The sequence below is a fragment of the Molossus molossus genome, unplaced genomic scaffold (genome assembly GCF_014108415.1).
Source record: "Molossus molossus isolate mMolMol1 unplaced genomic scaffold, mMolMol1.p scaffold_m16_p_8, whole genome shotgun sequence".
Lineage (NCBI taxonomy): Eukaryota > Metazoa > Chordata > Mammalia > Chiroptera > Molossidae > Molossus > Molossus molossus.
The window spans coordinates 2,525,377-2,542,317 of NW_023425402.1; the positions used below are offsets into that span (position 1 = coordinate 2,525,377).

At 50.7% G+C, this 16,941-nt stretch overlaps 2 protein-coding genes across 2 annotated transcripts; both read left to right on the top strand.

Annotated features, from left to right (window-relative positions):
- Window positions 1-1,882: 1,882 nt before the first annotated feature.
- On the top strand, window positions 1,883-2,874 carry LTA (lymphotoxin alpha). The gene is made up of 3 exons (XM_036249354.1): window positions 1,883-2,051; window positions 2,135-2,234; window positions 2,462-2,874. The coding sequence occupies exons 1-3, from the start codon at window positions 1,956-1,958 to the stop codon at window positions 2,872-2,874; spliced, it is 609 nt and encodes a 202-aa protein (XP_036105247.1). The 5' UTR covers window positions 1,883-1,955.
- A 1,890-nt stretch (window positions 2,875-4,764) lies between these two features.
- On the top strand, window positions 4,765-6,844 carry TNF (tumor necrosis factor). Its single transcript, XM_036249008.1, has 4 exons — window positions 4,765-5,089; window positions 5,607-5,640; window positions 5,825-5,872; window positions 6,152-6,844. Exons 1-4 carry the CDS (start codon window positions 4,904-4,906, stop codon window positions 6,571-6,573), a joined length of 690 nt encoding a protein of 229 aa, XP_036104901.1. The 5' UTR covers window positions 4,765-4,903; the 3' UTR covers window positions 6,574-6,844.
- The last annotated feature ends 10,097 nt before the right edge of the window (window positions 6,845-16,941 follow it).

Below are 16,941 nucleotides of genomic sequence, written 5' to 3' on the forward strand. Positions count from 1 at the left end.
AAGCATGAGAGGACCTTCTAGGGACCTGAGAATTATTGTACTGGGTTGTGGCTACACAGCTATACACAGATGGAAAAGTCTGTCAGCCCGGCCAGTGTGGCTCAGTGGTTGAGCGTCCACCCATGCACCAAGAGGTCACCAGTTCAATTCCTGGTCAGCACACATGCCCAGGTTGTGGGCCCAATCCCCTGTGGGAGGCCTGCAGGAGGCGGCCAACTGACGTTCTCTCTCATCAATGTTCCTTTTTTTTTATCCTCACCCGAGAACATTTTTGCATGTATCTTCAGATAGAGTGGGAAGGAGAGAGAGGGGAAGAGAGAGGGAGAAACATCTATGTGAGAGAGACACATCAAGTGGTCGCCACCCACACGACCCCAACCAGGGCCAGGGACAAACTGCAACTGAGGTACGTGCCCTTAGCGGGAACCAAACCCGGGACTCTCCGGTCCACAGGCTGACGCTCTAACCACTGAGCAAACCTGCCAGGGCTCATCAATGTTTCCATCTTTCCCTCTCCCTTCCTCTCTCTCTGAAATCAATAAAGAAAAATAATGTAAAAGAAAAGGAAAGTCCCAGCCGGTGTGGCTCAGTGGATTGAGCGTCATCACATGGACTCAGAAGGCCCAGTTAAATTCCTAGTGGGGACACATGCCCAGGTTGCAGGCTCAGTCTTCAGTGTGGGGTGTGCAAGAGGCAGCCAATCAATGTTTCTCTCTCACATCAATGTTTCTCTCTCTCTCTCTCTCTAAAAAATCAATAAAAACATATTTTAAAAAAAAAAAGAAAAGTCTGTCAGGCTGTTGTTTTGAACACCTCACTATCTCTAACACAAAGCAGGGGGACCCTAAGTTGTAGCGCAGTGTGCGGACCCTGCATGCAGGCGTGTGCTTGTGCGGGGCATGTGACCCTGCGAGGCAGAGGGCCCCCCGAGCGAGGTGCGCCTCATCGTACATGACTGCATGGCGTCATCTCTGGGGAGGGGACTGTGCATTTCTCTTCCCGGACACTTTTAAAGAGGCTCCATGAGTAGTTTCATCAGGACAACAGACATAAACCAGGATGTCCCAGGCAAGGGGGTATGTCCCAGGTTTCTTGATAGGAAACCTGCCAGACAACCTGGAAATACACATACTGGGACAAGGGTGACTTGGGCCATTTGGGACAGAAATGAGGGTACGAGAGGAGGAAACGGGAGCAGAGGGAAGCGTGTAATCAGCCACAGATGCTGATGTGTTGTACATAATCGCTCTTCAGAGAACCAGGCCTCCGGGGCCCACACCCCAGCTGCTGCCCTCCAGCTCCCCCGAATTTACTGCCCTTCTCCGAAACTCCGAGGCCTGACCCCTCCGGGGCCCTCCCAGCCCACAACCCCCCGACCCCACACCCTTCCCAGAACTCAGTCGTGCGAGCCCCCAGCCTGTGGTTCACTCCCAGGCCTCAGCCTTTCCTGCCTTCGGCTGAAACAGCAGCGTCTTCTAAGCCCTGGGGGCTTCCCCGGCCCCAGCCCCAGCCTAGAACCCGCCTGCCGCCTCGCCTGCCACCGCCGCTTCCTCTATAAAGGGACCCAGGGGCCCGGCACAGCAGGTGAGACTCTCCGCCCCATCTCCTTGGCTGCCCTGCGCTGGGCTCTCCCTGGCCCCTCCTGCGCCTCCTGCCTGGGCCTGAGCCTTGGTGGGTTTGGTTTTGGTTTGTTCCCTCTCTGACTCTCCATCCGTCAGTCTCTTTCTCTCTGTCTCTGCCACAAGGTCTCTGTTTCCACCACAATCCCTCTCTGTTCCCTTTCCCTCTGTGTGTCTTTCTGTCTCCCCCTGCTCACCTCGGGGTTCCCCTGACTGCGTCGTGTCCCTTCTCTGTCTGTCACCCTGGGTCTCTGGTGGCTGTCTCCTGGGGAGGAGGCCTGTCTTCCGCAGCGCCCCGCCCGGCCGCTCACAGATCTCTCCCTGCAGGTTCTCCCCATGACACCACCTGGACATCTCCACCTCCTGAGGGTGTGTGGCGCCCTGCCCCTCCTCCTTCTGGGGCTGCTGCTGGCCTTGCCACCTGAGGCCCAGGTGAGGCAGCAGGAGAAGGGGATTGCAGGGGTGGCCCAGCTGAACCTTGGTCCCTAGAGCCCCTCCAACTCTGTTCTCCTTAGGGGCTCCCTGATGCTGGCCTCCCACCCTCACAGACTGCCCATCGGCACCTCCAGAAGCAGTTTGCACGAGACACCTTCAAGCCTGCCGCTCACCTTGTTGGTAAACATCCTCCTGCCCCCCCAGACATGTAGCCCCCAGCCCTCCTACTACCCCCTTTAGGGACCCAAGCAGCTGTCTACTCCACCTCTCCCCCACTTTCCCCACCCCCACGGAGCCTCCCACTCCCTCTGCCCTCCCCAGCACCCCCAGGAACGGGTCCAGCACCTGCTTCAGGGCTTGAGACCCTGACCCCAGGTTCTTGACCCCACACCCACGGCTCCTCCTAGGAGACCCCAGCACCCAGAACTCGCTGCGCTGGAGAGCGAGCACGGACCGTGCCTTCCTCCGCCACGGCTTCGCTTTGAGCAACAACTCGCTACTGGTCCCCGCCAGCGGCCTCTACTTCATCTACTCCCAGGTGGTCTTCTCTGGGGAAGGCTGCTCCCCCCAGGCCGCCCCCACCCCTCTCTACCTGGCCCACAAGGTCCAGCTCTTCTCCTCCCAGTACCCCTTCCACGTGTCTCTCCTCAGTGCTCAGAAGTCCGTGTGCCCAGGGCCACAGGGACCCTGGGTGCGCTCAGTGTACCAGGGGGCTGTGTTCCTGCTCACGCAGGGAGACCAGCTCTCCACGCACACGGACGGCATCTCCCACCTGCTCCTCAGTCCCAGCACTGTCTTCTTTGGAGCCTTCGCTCTGTAGAAACATCCAGAAGAATTGGTTTCAAGGCCTTCTCCCCATCGTGCCTCCACTCTGACCATGTCACGGGCCACGATGCCTCGTCCTCTTCCCATTCCGACAGTCTCAAGTCTCCCCGCTCGTGCTTGGCACCCAAGGTCCCCACCTCGCTGAGCCACCAGGATGCTCAGCTGAGGATCGAGCCTGCCCAGAGGTCGCCACCGGAGCCCTGCTCTGTGCTCTGCTGCAGGGCCGGGCCCTGGGCATGGAGGGGCCCAGAAGCGTCAGGAGCTTGGGTGGGTGTCTGGAGGGGGGATTATTTATGAGGAGAAAAAGATTAAGTTATTTATTTATGGAGGATGGAGAGAGGGGATATAGCAGGACATCAGAAGAGACAGACAAACGTGTCCGCCCGAGGAGGCTGAGAGGGCGTCGCACGAGGACGAGCCGGAGGAAGCCTGCGGGGCAGAGGGCCCAGGGTCCCAGAGGGAAGCAAAGGCTCAGAAGAGCCAGCCGCGGCTTCACCAGACACCTCCTGAGGGGTCTCTGTGCCCTCCATGGAGCCCAATAAACCTTTTTTCTCTGAAATGCTGTCTCCTGTGTCTGTCTGTCTGTCTGCCGGCGAGGGAAGAAGTCCCCAGGCCATCTAAGGAATGGAGGCAGACAGCCTCAGAGGGGTGGGAGTCGGGGGCATACAAAGACATGCAGGGGCCTAAGGAGCTCCAGGAGAGGGGGGAACTGGTGTGGCAGGACGGGAGGCCCAGGCTCTTTAGGGGAACCAAAGGATTAGCTGAGAAGACAAAGGAAAAACGTGGGCTCAAGGTCTGGAGGGGTAGAGGTCAGGGGACCCCTGGCAGACATGGCCACAGAGGGAGGCTGTGCGGAGTGGGGTTACAGGAAGCCTCCGGAGAGAAGTGGCCGCGCCAAAGGGTCTTCAGGACCATGGGGATGGAGCTCGGGGGCCCCCTGGCAGACATGGCCATGCAAGGGCCTTAAGGAGTGAGACAGCCTGCAAGGACAGGGGCAGGAAAATACGGGGACATCTGAAGGCACATGGGCAAGCCCAGGGCTCTGAGGGCCAGGGCCACCTCCAGGAATCTGAGGGAGCAGGAGTTCTTTGGGGATACATGGCCACACATGGGGGTTCGAAGGGGTGGGGCTTCGTACAAAAGTCAGAGCCACAGCTTCCTTTGGAGTCAGGACTGAAACCAACACTGTGACCCCCGTCAGAACGAAAGGAGAAGGCAGCCCTGGTGGGGTCCATGAATTCCCAGGGTTGCCTCCGCTCCCCCTGGGGCTGTCCCAGGCTTGCCCTGCCATCCCCCAAGCCCTCCCAGAGGCCCATTCATGCCCCCAACCTCCAGCTCCCCTCCCCCAGCTCTTTCTCCCCCAGGAACCCCGAGCACCTGCCTCAGGACCCGTCACAGCTCCCCTCCCCCCCCCCTTTTCTCCACATCAAAACCTCAGCTTCCTGAAATCCTTCCCATTTCTGATTATGCCCCGACATGAGTCTGGTCTGAAAATCAGAGGGAAACAGGCCACAGCACTGGTCCCCAAAAGAAATAGAGACAATGGGAATTGGGGGGCAGAGGGGAACTGGGGTCCAGCCTTTAAGGTCCTACATTCACAGCAGTAACTCAGAATCCAGCAGGCCCCCCTCAGAATCCAGGGTGGCAAGTATTCTTGATGCCTGGGTGTCCCCAACTTTCCAAATCACCACCCCCGCAATGGAGAAGAAACCGAGACAGAAGGTGTAGGACCCACTACCGCTTCCTCCAGATGAGCTCATGGGTTTCTCCACCAAGGAAGTTTTCCGCTGCTTGAATGAGAGCCTCTCCCCGCCCTCTCTCCCCAGGCTATAAAGGCAGCTGTTCGCACAGCAGCCTGCAGAAGCTCCCTCAGCGAGGACACCAGGGCAGCGGCCAGGAGAGAGGCAACTCTAGACCCTGGAAGTAATCTCTCAGACCACACAGCCCTCAAAGAAGCAGCCAGGCTACTCTCTCCCTCTGACACCATCTTGCCGCTGGACCTGAGTCCCTCCACAAAGGACACCATGAGCACAGAAAGCATGATCCGCGACGTGGAGCTGGCTGAGGAGGCGCTCCCCAAGAAGGCAGGGGGCCCTCAGAGCTCCAGGCGGTGCTTGTGTCTCAGCCTCTTCTCCTTCCTCCTCGTGGCAGGAGCCACCGCGCTCTTCTGCCTGCTGCACTTCGGGGTGATTGGCCCCCAGAGGGAAGAGGTACGTGCTTCACCAGCCTTGGCTCCTTCTCCCACCCAGAGACAAATGGGGGAGAAAGAGGGTGAGGGGTGAGGAGGGGCGCTGGAGAAAGGCGGGGAGGCAGAAAGAGAAGTGGAGAGAGATCAGGGAAGAGAGGAGCCTGGAGAGAAAGGCGTCTGTCACCTGGAAGGTGCGCACTACGCAGCTGTTGAATGAATGAGTGAGCAAGCAGGTAAACACATAAAGAGAGGTATGTGCAGAAATGTGGGGCGGGGGTAGAGAGATGGGGAGAAAGCAAGTGCTATGAATGAAGATGGTGAATAAAGAGAATGGGAGAGATGAGGTGAGGGAAGGAGAGATAAGAACAGGTGAAGAGAGGGCGTCTGGCACATGGAAGGCACTCAACAAAGACTGCTGAATGAATGGACGAAGGAGAGAGAACTAGACACATCAGGCAGAGAGTACACGCGAGATACGCAGCCAGCTGCTTCTCGCTGGGGTGACTTGCTCTGATGCTAACCCTGCTCCTCTCCAACAGCACCCGATTGGCGCCCTGCTGCCCCAGACCCTTGGTAAGTGTCTCCAAAGCATCTCTCCAACTTTGGGGTTTGGGTAGAGTTGGGGTTAGGCCTGGGATGGGAACACTGGGGGAAACTGGACTTGGGGTTTGGAGGGATGAGGGATGAGGTCAGAGCAGCAGGATGTTTTGGGGGAAGCTTAAGGATCTCACCTTTTTCTTTCCTCTTTCCTCCTCAGGATTATCTTCTCGAACCTCAAATGACAAGCCTGTTGCCCATGTTGTAGGTAAGAGCTCTGAGGATGTGTCTGGGAGATGAGGAAGCAGGTGGGCCGAAGAGGGACAGGATTTGGGGGCTGAACCCAGGCTGAGCGTAAACAGCCCTTGGAGACAGTGTGAGGAGAACTCACTGAATTCAAGGGGAGGGTGAAGAAACACCACCAGCCTTGCAGGATATACTCAGAACCTCACGGCCAGATGGGACACGGGAAGATGACAGAGGGACAGGGACAGGATATGGAGCGTGGAACTGGCGGGGCCGCACTGACGCTCCTCTCTCCCTCCAGCAGACCAGCAGACTGTGGGGCAGCTGCAGTGGCAGAGCAAGGTCGCCAACGCCCTCCTGGCCAACGGTGTGCAGCTGGTAGACAACCAGCTGGAGGTGCCATCAGACGGGCTGTACCTGATCTACTCCCAGGTCCTCTTCAGGGGCCAAGACTGCCCTCAAACCCAGCTGCTGCTCACCCACACCATCAAACGCTTTGCTGTCTCCTACCCAGACAAGGTCAACCTCCTGTCTGCCATCAAGAGCCCTTGCCAGAGGGAGACCCCAGAGGGGATGGAGGCCAAGCCCTGGTACGAACCCATCTACCTGGGAGGTGTCTTCCAGCTGGAGAAGGGTGATCGGCTCAGTGCAGAGATCAACCTGCCCGACTATCTCGATTTTGCTGAGTCCGGGCAGGTCTACTTCGGGCTCATCGCCCTGTGAGGGAGCAGCACGTCCATCCTCGTCCCCTCATCCCCTGTATTATCCACTCCTCCGGCCCCTTCATCCCCTCTGCTTTAGAAAGGGAATTCGGGGCTCAGGACTGAGAACTTTAAACAGCACTTAGAAACCTAGGGTGCACAGATGTGTGACCTGGACAATGGGGCCTCAGGTCTAGGTACCTGAACGCAACCTGGGACACCTGGAATGTGGGGGCCAGGAACCTCTAGTTCTGGCCAGAACACTTCAGAACATCCCTTTAGAAGATCTTCCCGACAAGTGGACATGAGTGGGCCTCAGGCTTCCCTTTCTTCAAATGTTTCCAAATGCTTCCCTGAGATGGGGAGCCCAGTCCCCCACACCCCCACCCGCCCCAGCCCCACATTGGGCTAGCTCCCTCTATTTATGTTTGCACCTGTGATTATTTATTATTTATTTATTATTTATTTATTACTGATGAAAGTATTTATTCGGGAGGCTGGGTGTCCTGGGACACCCAGCGCAGACACTGCCTTAGCTCAGACGTGTTTTCTGTGAAAACCTGGCCTCCTGGCCTCTGTGCCTCTTTTTGCTTATGTTTTAAAAAAATATTTATCTGATCAAGTTGTCTAAATAATGTTGATTTGGTGACTGACTGTCGCTACATCGCTGAACCTCTGCTCCCCAGGGGAGTTGTGTCTGTAACCGCCCTACTGGTCAGTGGCGAGAAATAAAGTATGCTTAGAAAAGAAACACGGTCTCTGTCTTAGAACTGACTCTGCACGGGGGTGGGAGCTGCTCCCTGAAGTCTCTCCGCGGGTCTAAGATCCCTGGGCCCAGCCCTAACGCCCCGGACTGCTGGGCTCAGGAGACCCCAAGCAGAACAAAGCGCAGCCCAGCCGGTCGGCCCCGCCCCTGGAGCCCGGCCTGAGCCCGATTACCTTCCCCTCAGGCCCGGGAATTTCCGCTCCGGGAATTCCGCTGGGAGTGGGGAAGGCCTGCGGCCAGGTGCGCAGCGAGGTTTCTGGCTTTGCGGCCCCAGAGAGAACCGGCAGGAGCACGTTCTCTGGCCTCTGAGTCACAGCCAAGGGACTTCCAGGACTCAGGCGCCGGCTCCAAAGCACTCTGGGGCCCTCCAGCTAACCCTGGCCGAACTGTGCACCCTGGGCCAGGCACTGAACCTCACCTACCCGATGGAGATGGGACACCCGCCACATGTGGGGCCAGAGAGGACACATGAATAAGCTGCCTCGGGGCCCCTGTCATGGCACGCAGTGGTGTGGGAGGCACTCCGTGAATTCTGGCTCTTTTCCTTTATTCGGCCCCCAGCCATTCTTTCCCTTTCCTTCTCCCAGGGGGAAGGATTGAAGAGACAGAAGAAAATAAAAAATCTAGAAATAAGATGTGGGTGAAGGGTCCATAAACCAGCTTGCTCACACAGGTTTTCTTTCTGTTTTGTTTGTTTCCTTTATTGATTTGAGAGAGAGAGGACGGGAAAGGGAGAGAGATAGAAACATGATGAGGGAGAACGACTGGCCGCCTTTTGCACGCCCCCCACTGGGGATCAGGCCCACACCCTGGGCATGTGCCCTGACCGGGAATCGAACCGGTGACCTCTTGGTGCAGGGGTCGACCCTCAACCACTGAGCCACACCGGCTGGTTTTCTTGGCAAATGATGAGAGGAGGCATGTGAGGTGGGTGACTTGGAAAGGTAAAAGCAGCCCATCCCCCCAGGAGGCTCTTCTGGACACAGAGTCACAGACAAAGACGAAGTCAGAAACGGAGGCCCGGGGAATGGAGCCCGTGGCAGCCGGGCCTTCTTCCCTGCCACTGAGAAGAGCGTGAGGAAGCACACCGGACCACTGCAGTCAGTCAGCTAAATTACTACAATCAAGTAGGTGGAGGCCTGAAGAAACAATTCTATTCTTGTTTTAACCAACCTGGAAACTTAAACTTTCGAGTTTCCCTGTCCTGTGTCAGTGCTTCGAGGTACATCAGAACTGAGAGCCCTCTGATCACCCCTGCAGGACCGGGGAAGGATGTTCATGTAGCCAGACGCTCTGAAATCCAGCACACAGACCCTGTCTTCTACGAATTACCGCCTTGGACCAACCCAGAGGCTGAGAGTGCAGGCCTGCTTCTTCTCGAGAATGTGCTATTTACTGTGAGAACCCTCCGCGTCTCTTTCTTCCTCTGAACAGTCTGCATATTGCCTAGTGCTGTTATCAGTTTGCAAACCCTAAGACCTTTGAATAAATAAATCTGTATCATTTATTACGCTCCTGATACATTTACACTCAGTCCACATTATGGTGGCAGCAGTGGGATCCAAAGAACTTTAATTCCATGCCACCCATGTTGGATTCAAGAAAGGTACCTGCTTGAACCCTTTGAGCTCTGTCATCTCCATGACAGTTCTGGGATTCTGCCACATTCTTTTTTTTATCCTCACCCGAGGACATTCTTGCATTTATCTTTAGATAGAGCCGGAGGGAGAGAAGGAAGAAGAGAGAGAGAAACATTGATGTGAAAGGGGACACATCGAGTGTTTGCCACCCACACAGCCCCAACCACTGCAGCCAAGGTACGTGCCTAGCGGGAACTGAACCTGGGACTCTCTAGTCCGCAGGCTGACGCTCTAACTGCTGAGCAAAACCGGCCGCGGCCAGCTCTGGGATTCTAGTGGTGAGGTCTCTCGATTCTGAATCTCCTTCCTTTGGTTGAGGTTCAGAGCTTTCATTCTTGGGTCCTCTGATTCTGGTTTCTGTAATGGGGTCTCCTCTGTGTAAATCTGCTACAGGACAACCCCCATCTGGGACACCAGCTGTGTATGTTCAAACTCATGGTTTATTCTCTATTAAGTTATTATCCCAGTGAACCTCAGATACAAAAGATAACTTAGAACCGCAGTGGCCACTCTAGGGATCTTCTGAATGTCCAGATATAGTGACTGTGCATGCACAAGTGGAAAATCTTAGAAATGTTAAACAACTGAGAAACATTTTTAATTGGCATTTAGAGGCCTCTAAGAAATTAAATGATTCAAAGGTAGCTTGAACATATTTTGTCTTTTTGTCCAACTTTCGGGGGAATTTATCTTTAACATGGGACGCTCTAAAAAGTTTCTTCCTCAGGAACTCTAGCTAGTTATATATACAAACATTTTGTGCCAAAGGCACAAGATAGACCAACTTAGCCAAAATAATTTAAAACTCTAATAGCCATTAAGAGAAAATGTTGGCCCTGGCTAGTGTGGCTCAGTGCTTAGAGCATCAGCCCACGCACCTAAGGTCACGGGTTCAATTCCTGGGTTGCAGATTAGATCCTCGGTGGCATACAGGAGGGAACCAATGGATATAACTCTCTTGCATCAATCTCTCTCTCTCTCTCACTCACCCACCCCTCCCTTCTACTCTCTAAAAATCAATGAAAAAAATATCCTCAGGTGAGGATTAACAAAAAAAAAAAAAGAAGAGAGAGAGAGAGAAAACTTTGTTATTGTTTTCTTTTAATTTTTTTTCTTTATTGATCTTTAGAGAGGAAGAGAGAGATAGAAACATTGATGAGAGAGAACATCGATTGGCCTTCTCCTGCATGCCTCCCACTGGGAATCAGGCCAACAACCTAGGCATGTGTCCTGACCGGAAATCAAACCGGCGACCTCTTGGTACATGGGTTGATGCTCAACCATTAAGCCACACCAGCCAGGCAATAAAACTTTGTTTTAAGTCTACCTGAAGGGCCTTCCCTTATAGAGAGAACTTCAAACCTCTGGGGAATATTGGAATGCCTTATTTCGTTGATATGCGGAAGCTTCTAAAGGACAAGTTGATTTTAAAAACAGCTCTATGCTTTGGCTGGTTTGGCTCAGCAGTTAGAGCATCGGCCTGCGTTCCAGAGAGACCAGGGTTCGGTTCCCGCTAAGGGCACGTATCTCAGTTGCAGTGTGTCCCCGGCCCTGGTTGGGTTGTGCGGTTGGCAACCACTCGATGTGTCCCTTTCACGTCGATGTTTCTCTCTCTCTTTCTCTCCCTCCCACTCTATCTGAACAAAATTTTTTTTAAAATGTCCTTGGGTGAGGATAAAAAATAAAATAAAATAAAAACAGCTCTAAAAAGATCCTAAAAAAATGTTGGCCATCTGAGCAGGTGCTTTAAAATTTCTTCCTGTTTCTCCCTCAACCCCACCCCCGCCCCTAAACCTGATATTTCGAAGAATTTAATGACTCTATGACCAGAAATTTGACAAATTTGGAAGCTAAAGATTCAAAGCTTGATGGGAATTTTTTTGTAATCATCATCCGAGGATATTTTTATATTTATTATCAGATAGAGTTATCATCAGATAGAGTGGGAGGGAGGGGGGGAGAGAGAAAGAGAGAGAGAGAGAGAGAGAGAGAGAGAGAGAGGCATCGATGTGAGAGGTGCACATAGACTGGTTGTCTCCTGCACAGCTGGAACGGGGCTGGTGATGATGCACAGCCGAGGTATGTGCCCTTGACCAGAATCGAACTCAAGACTTATTGGTCCAAGGGCCAATGCTCTAACCACTGAGCAGAACCGGCCAGGGCAATGGGAATTTTTAAAAAGCCTCCTCCCCTAAACTAAAATAAACCTATTTACCCAGAAGAAAGAAGCAAATTGGGAATGATGTACTTGGACGGGTAGATCAACCTATGATGCCTCATAACTTAAAACCCAGTTCTTTGAGAGCCACTGTCTTGATCTTACAGATCTTTGTGAAACCAGAAATGCAGCTCTAGGAGCAGGTCAATGCCGCCCTGTCTTTTCCATCCAATTCCTAAGACTGAAAGAAGAAAAGGGGAAATGGGGGTATTTGTTTTTAAAGCACAAACTGCTGCTCTGACTCCAAGTCTGCTTGCCAAGGACAAGTACAAGCCTTGATTGTCTTATCCACAGACACTAATTTTAAAAAGCCATAGCAATCTGAATAAACTTAACATAAATTAGAGGGGTTTAGTGTGGCTGGTGTGGCTCAGTGGTTGAGCATTGACCTGTGCACCAAGAGGCTGCAGGTTCGATTCCTGGTCAGAACACATGCCCAGGTTGTGGGCCAGATCCCCAGTGGGGGGCGTGCAGGAGGCGGCCAATCAATGTTCTCTCTCATCGATGCTTCTATCTCTCTCTTCCTCTCACTTCGTCTTTCTCAAATATCAATAAAGGGGAAAAAAAATTTTTTTTAAATTAATTAGAGGGGTTTTGCCCTACTGTACTGACTCATGGCTGAAATTTTAAAAACAAACCTATCAGGTCTATTTGCATCTGTCTGTCTGTTTCTGTATGTTGTGTGGTATTTTCTACCCCTGGATAATATTGCTAATTTGGAAGAGTCTTAAAGAAATTAAGTACTTACATAAAATTTCTCAAAAATATAATAGAAACTAATCCAAATGTTTTCTCAGAATCAAGTGCTCTGGGAAGATACTTGATATTAAAGCTGGCTTCAGTTTGGTTTGGTTAAATAGTCATATCAGAACTATGTATACTACTTTTATTCTACCTAGGTTTATTAGTCAAACAAGTTCATGCTATCTCTGTTGCAAAATTTGTCTGCAAGAAAAATAACTTGGTATAATAAAATTTTCATAAGTACCTAAACATAATTATTGAGCACAGTAAAATAAATAGACGTAGATGGGTTAAAAGTTTTAGGTCAACTTTTCAGTAATATTTATGTCTTATGGTGTGTTTACTTAAATAATTTATCAAAACCTTTTGGTAACTTATATCCCAAAGTTTTGCCAAATTAAGTTAAATGTTGAGTCAAGTTAAATTCGTTGAATATCTAGAGCATTTCCAAATAAGATAAAATACTAATGCCCTGGCCGGTTTGGCTCAGCGGTTAGAGCGCCCGCCTGCGGTCCGGAGAGACCCAGGTTCGGTTCCCGCTAAGGGCACGTACCTTGGTTGCAGTTTGTCCCCGGCCCTGGTTGGTCGTGCGGGTGGCAGCCACTCGATGTGTCCCTTTCACATCGATGTTTCTCTCTCTCTCTCTTCCTCTCTCTCCCTCCCACTCTGTCTGTACAAAAAATGGAAAAATGTCCTCGGGTGAGGATAAAAAAAAAAAAAAAGATAAAATACTAAGACATTAATTGTTAGATAAGTCTAAGTTTATCTACTTTTGATTTCTTATTACAGAGAAACTAAAAGATAAATCTGAATCTGCTAATGAATATGTTTCATACATTGTTGAGGAAGCATACGTATCTAAAAATGAAGAAATATAGCCCTTGCCCTGGCTGGTTTGGCTCAGCGGTTAAAGCGTCAGCCTGCGGTCCTGAGAGACCCAGGTTCGGTTCCCGCTAAGGGCATGTACCTCGGTTGCAGTTTGTCCCCGGCTCTGGTTAGTCGTGCGGGTGGCAGCCACTCAATGTGTTCCTTTCACATCGATGTTTCTCTCTCTCTGTTCCTCTCTCTCCCTCCCACTCTACCTGAACAAAAAAAAATGGAAAAATGTCCTCGAGTGAGGATTAAAAAAAAAAAAAAAGAAATATAGCCCTAGCTGGTGTGGTTCAGTTGCTTGGAGCATTGTCCAATACACCAAAGGTGGTGGGTTCCATTCCTGGTCAGGGCACAAACCCAGGTCTCCCGCAGGTCAGGGTGCTTCTCTCACATAGATGTTTCTCTCTCTCTCTCTCTCTCTCTCTCTCTCCCTCTTCCTCACTCTAAAAATCAATTTAAAAAAAGAAAACTAAAAATTCTGAAATATATTTCCTTGTAAAAGAAACTATGTTTCTTAAATATATTCATAAATTTGACAATCTAAAAAATGACAATTGCTTACTTTTCAGTTGTCATTAGAAATTAAGGTTTCTAAGAGTTAATCATTCTTATTAAAATGGAAGGAAATAATGTGTGTTTTCAGGAAAAGAAGACATAAGGTATGGAAATGCATTTTTGAGGAAATTAAAAGGAACTGGTTTGTCCTAAAATAAATTGCTTATTTCTGAATGAGTAGGAAGAGACAAGCTAAGAGGGACAAGGAAAGTTGTGAAAAAGGAATTATTTTTTCTTTTTTAACTTATCTTTATTGTTGAAAGTATTACAGACATGCCCCCTTTTTGCCCCCACTGACACCCTCCTCCCTGTTTTGCTCTCCTCCTGCCTTCCCCATACTATTGCCTGTGTCTATTGGTTATGCAATATATGCATATAACTTCTTTGGTTTATCTCTTCCCATACCCCCTCCTCCCTTCCCCTTGAGGTTCATCAGTCTAACAACCAATTTGTACTTCTTAATCCCTTCACCTTTTTCACCCATCGCCTCCAACCCTCCTCCCATCTGGCAACCAACAAAATGCTCTCTGTATCTGTGAGTCTGTTTCTGTTTGTTAATTTTGTTTGTAGAGTCAGTTGTATTTATTGCCATTTTATTATTCATATTTTTTATTTTCCTCTTCTTCAAGAAGACCCATCACCTGGCTGGTTTGGCTCAGCAGTTGGAGCATCGGCCTGCGGACCAGAGAGTCCCGGGTTCGGTTCCTGCTAGGGGCACGTACCAAAAAAAAAAAGAAGACCCGTCAACATTTCATATAATACTGGTTTGGTGGTGATAAATCCCTGTAGCTTTTTCTTGTCTGGGAAACTTTTTATATTCCATTGATTCTAAATGATAGCTTTGCAGGATAGAGTAATCTTGATTGTAGGTCATTGCTTTACATCACTTTGGATATCTCTTGCCACTCCCTACTGGCCTGAAAAGTTTCTTTTGAGAAATCAACTGACAGTCTTATGGGAGCTCCCTTGTAGGTTACTAATTGCTTTTCTCTTGCTGCTTTTACAATTCTCTCTTTGTCTTTAACCTTTTGAATTTTGATGATGATGTCTTAGTGTGGGCCTCTTTGGACTCATCTTATTTGGGAGTCTCTGCTTCCCGGACTTATATGTCTGTTTCTTTCACCAAGTTAGGGACGTTTTCTGTCGTTATTTTTTCAAATAGATTTTCAATTTCTTGCTCTCTTTCTTCTCCTTCTGGCACCCCCATGAAGCAAATGTTGGTATGCTTGAAGTTGTCCCAGAGGCTCCTTACATTATTCTCTCTCTCTTTTTTTGGGGGGGGGATCTTTTGTTCTGATTGGGTGTTTTTTGCTTTCTTATATTCCAAATTGAAAGGTTGCTTCTTGGCTTCACCTACTTTGCTATTGATTCCCTGTAAATTATTCTCTCTCTTTTTTTTTCTTTATTGATTTTACAGAGAGAGGAAAGGAGAAGGAGAGAGAGATGTACACATCGATGAGAGAGAACATCAATTGGCTGCCTCCTGCATGCCCCACCCTGGGGATTTGGCCCACAACCTGGGCATGTGCCCTAACCAGGAATCGAACTGGCAACTTCTTGGTGCACAGGTCAATGCTCAACCACTGGGCCACACCAGCCAGGCGCTGTGAATTATTATTTTTTTTTTTTTTTTTTTAAAGACATGAGAAGAGGGGCAGAGAAGAGAAACCATGGGTTTTATTTTATTTATTTATTTATTTATTTAATCCTCATCCAAGGACATTTTTCCATTTTTTGTACAGACAGAGTGGGAGGGAGAGAGAGGAAGAGAGAGAGAGGGAAACATCGATGTGAAAGGGACACATCGAGTGGCAGCCACCCGCACGACCAACCAGGGCCGGGGACAAACTGCAACCGAGGTACATGCCCTTAGCGGGAACCGAACCCGGGTCTCTCCGGACCGCAGGCGGACGCTCTAATCGCTGAGCCAAACCGGTCAGGGCGAATTATTCTTTATTTCAGTTAGTGCATCCTTCATTTCTAACTAGTCCTTTTTAATGCTCTTGAGATCCTCACTAAATTCCTTGATGTCCTCACTAAGTTTCTTGAGCGTCCTTGTAAGCACTGTTTTGAACTCTGCATCCATTAGATTGTTTATCTCCATTTTGTTTAGTTCTTTTTCTGGAGTTCAGTTCTTTTCTTTCAATTGGGACATGTTTCTTTGTCCCCTCATTTTGGCTGCCTCCTTGTGTTTGTTTCTACATATTAGGCAGAGTTTCTATGTCTCCTAGGCTTCCTAGGGTGGCCTATTATAGTAGGTGTCCTGCAGGGTCCAGTCACACAGCCTCCCTGGTCACCCCAGCTGTGCCCTTGAGGTGCACCCCTCATGTGGACTGTCCACCCTTCTGCTGTAATTGAGTCTTGATTGCTGTTGGCACGTCAATGGGAGGGATTTACTCAGGCTGATCAGCCGCCCACTGACCACTGACCACTGACCTCTTACCTCTGACTACCTTAGAGAATCAGCTGTGCAGGGCCCACTACACAGAGCAAGACTTACCTCAGCAGGGCTCTGGTACCCACTGAGTCCATTCCTTGAGTGTGTCACTTGTGGCGGTGCTTGGGTAGTGGTGTTTTGATGTGATCTGAAGCTGTCCACTGGGTGTGCTGGCTCTGGGGCAAGGTCAGCCACTCCCTGTGTTCTACCTGGAGCCACCCGGCATAAGCTGCAAAGTGATCTGCAGATGGTGCTTCTTGTGCTGGACTTGGAGGTGCCCAGGCAAAGCCAAGATGTGAACCAAGGCTGGCTGCTTCTAAGTGTCAGGCCTGAGGCCATTTAGCGAGAGGGCTTGCTGAGACCAGATGCTGCTTGTTTGAGAGAATTTAGAAAAATCTGAAACAAGAGCCAAGACAGGTCAATCCCATGGTAAAGCCACTGGAAGCAGCTTGGGTGGGCCTGAAAGGTGGGTGGGGCGGGGCCTCAGGGCATCACCAGGGCGAGACAAACAGTGTGAGCCAGGTTGCTGGAGTCCCAGATATGGTGCCCGTCTGCCAGTCCCGTGGAGGAAGGGTTCACCAAAGGAACAAAGGCCTCCACCGGCACATCTGTATGGAAGAAAGCTGCCTCTCCAGCCCTTGTCCCGATGCCAAACAACTCAGTTCTTCCCCATATGTCTCTGGTGCCTTTCAAGTTGCCTCTCCCACGCTGGAGCCTGGAGAAAGTAGGTCTAAGTAAATCCATGCACAGGCCCCTTTTTTTTTTGGTACGTGCCCCTAGCGGGAACCGAACCCAGGACTCTCTGGTCTGCAAGCCAATGCTCCAACCGCTGAGCCAAACCAGCCAGGGCCATGCACGGTCCCTTTAAGAGGAACTGCCTGGGACTCCAGAAGGCTCAGTTTCCAATGGTTTTTACAGTTGGAAGTTATGGGGACTTCTCTTCCTGGTACTGGAACCTGGGGCTAGCGGTCCTGTGGTGGGATGGGGACCCCCCCACTCCTCAGGGAGGACCTTCACAACTGAGGTGTCCTCCTGATTTTTATCTGCCACATGTGGGTGTGTGACCAACCCATCTGTGCCTCTGCCCCTCCTACTAGTCTCAGTGTGGCTTCTTCAATTTCATAGTTGTAGGACTTCCATTCAGCTCGATGTCAGAT

Excerpts from the sequence above, each read along its gene's own strand:
- TNF (XM_036249008.1), top strand. The coding sequence starts at position 4,904 with ATGAGCACAGAAAGCATGATCCGCGACGTGGAGCTGGCTGAGGAGGCG. Across the intron at positions 5,641-5,824 it reads CCTGCTGCCCCAGACCCTTG|GATTATCTTCTCGAACCTCA; the intron begins GTAAGTGTCTCC and ends TTTCCTCCTCAG. Across the intron at positions 5,873-6,151 it reads GCCTGTTGCCCATGTTGTAG|CAGACCAGCAGACTGTGGGG; the intron begins GTAAGAGCTCTG and ends CTCTCCCTCCAG.
- LTA (XM_036249354.1), top strand. The coding sequence starts at position 1,956 with ATGACACCACCTGGACATCTCCACCTCCTGAGGGTGTGTGGCGCCCTG. Across the intron at positions 2,052-2,134 it reads CCTTGCCACCTGAGGCCCAG|GGGCTCCCTGATGCTGGCCT; the intron begins GTGAGGCAGCAG and ends TGTTCTCCTTAG. Across the intron at positions 2,235-2,461 it reads GCCTGCCGCTCACCTTGTTG|GAGACCCCAGCACCCAGAAC; the intron begins GTAAACATCCTC and ends GGCTCCTCCTAG.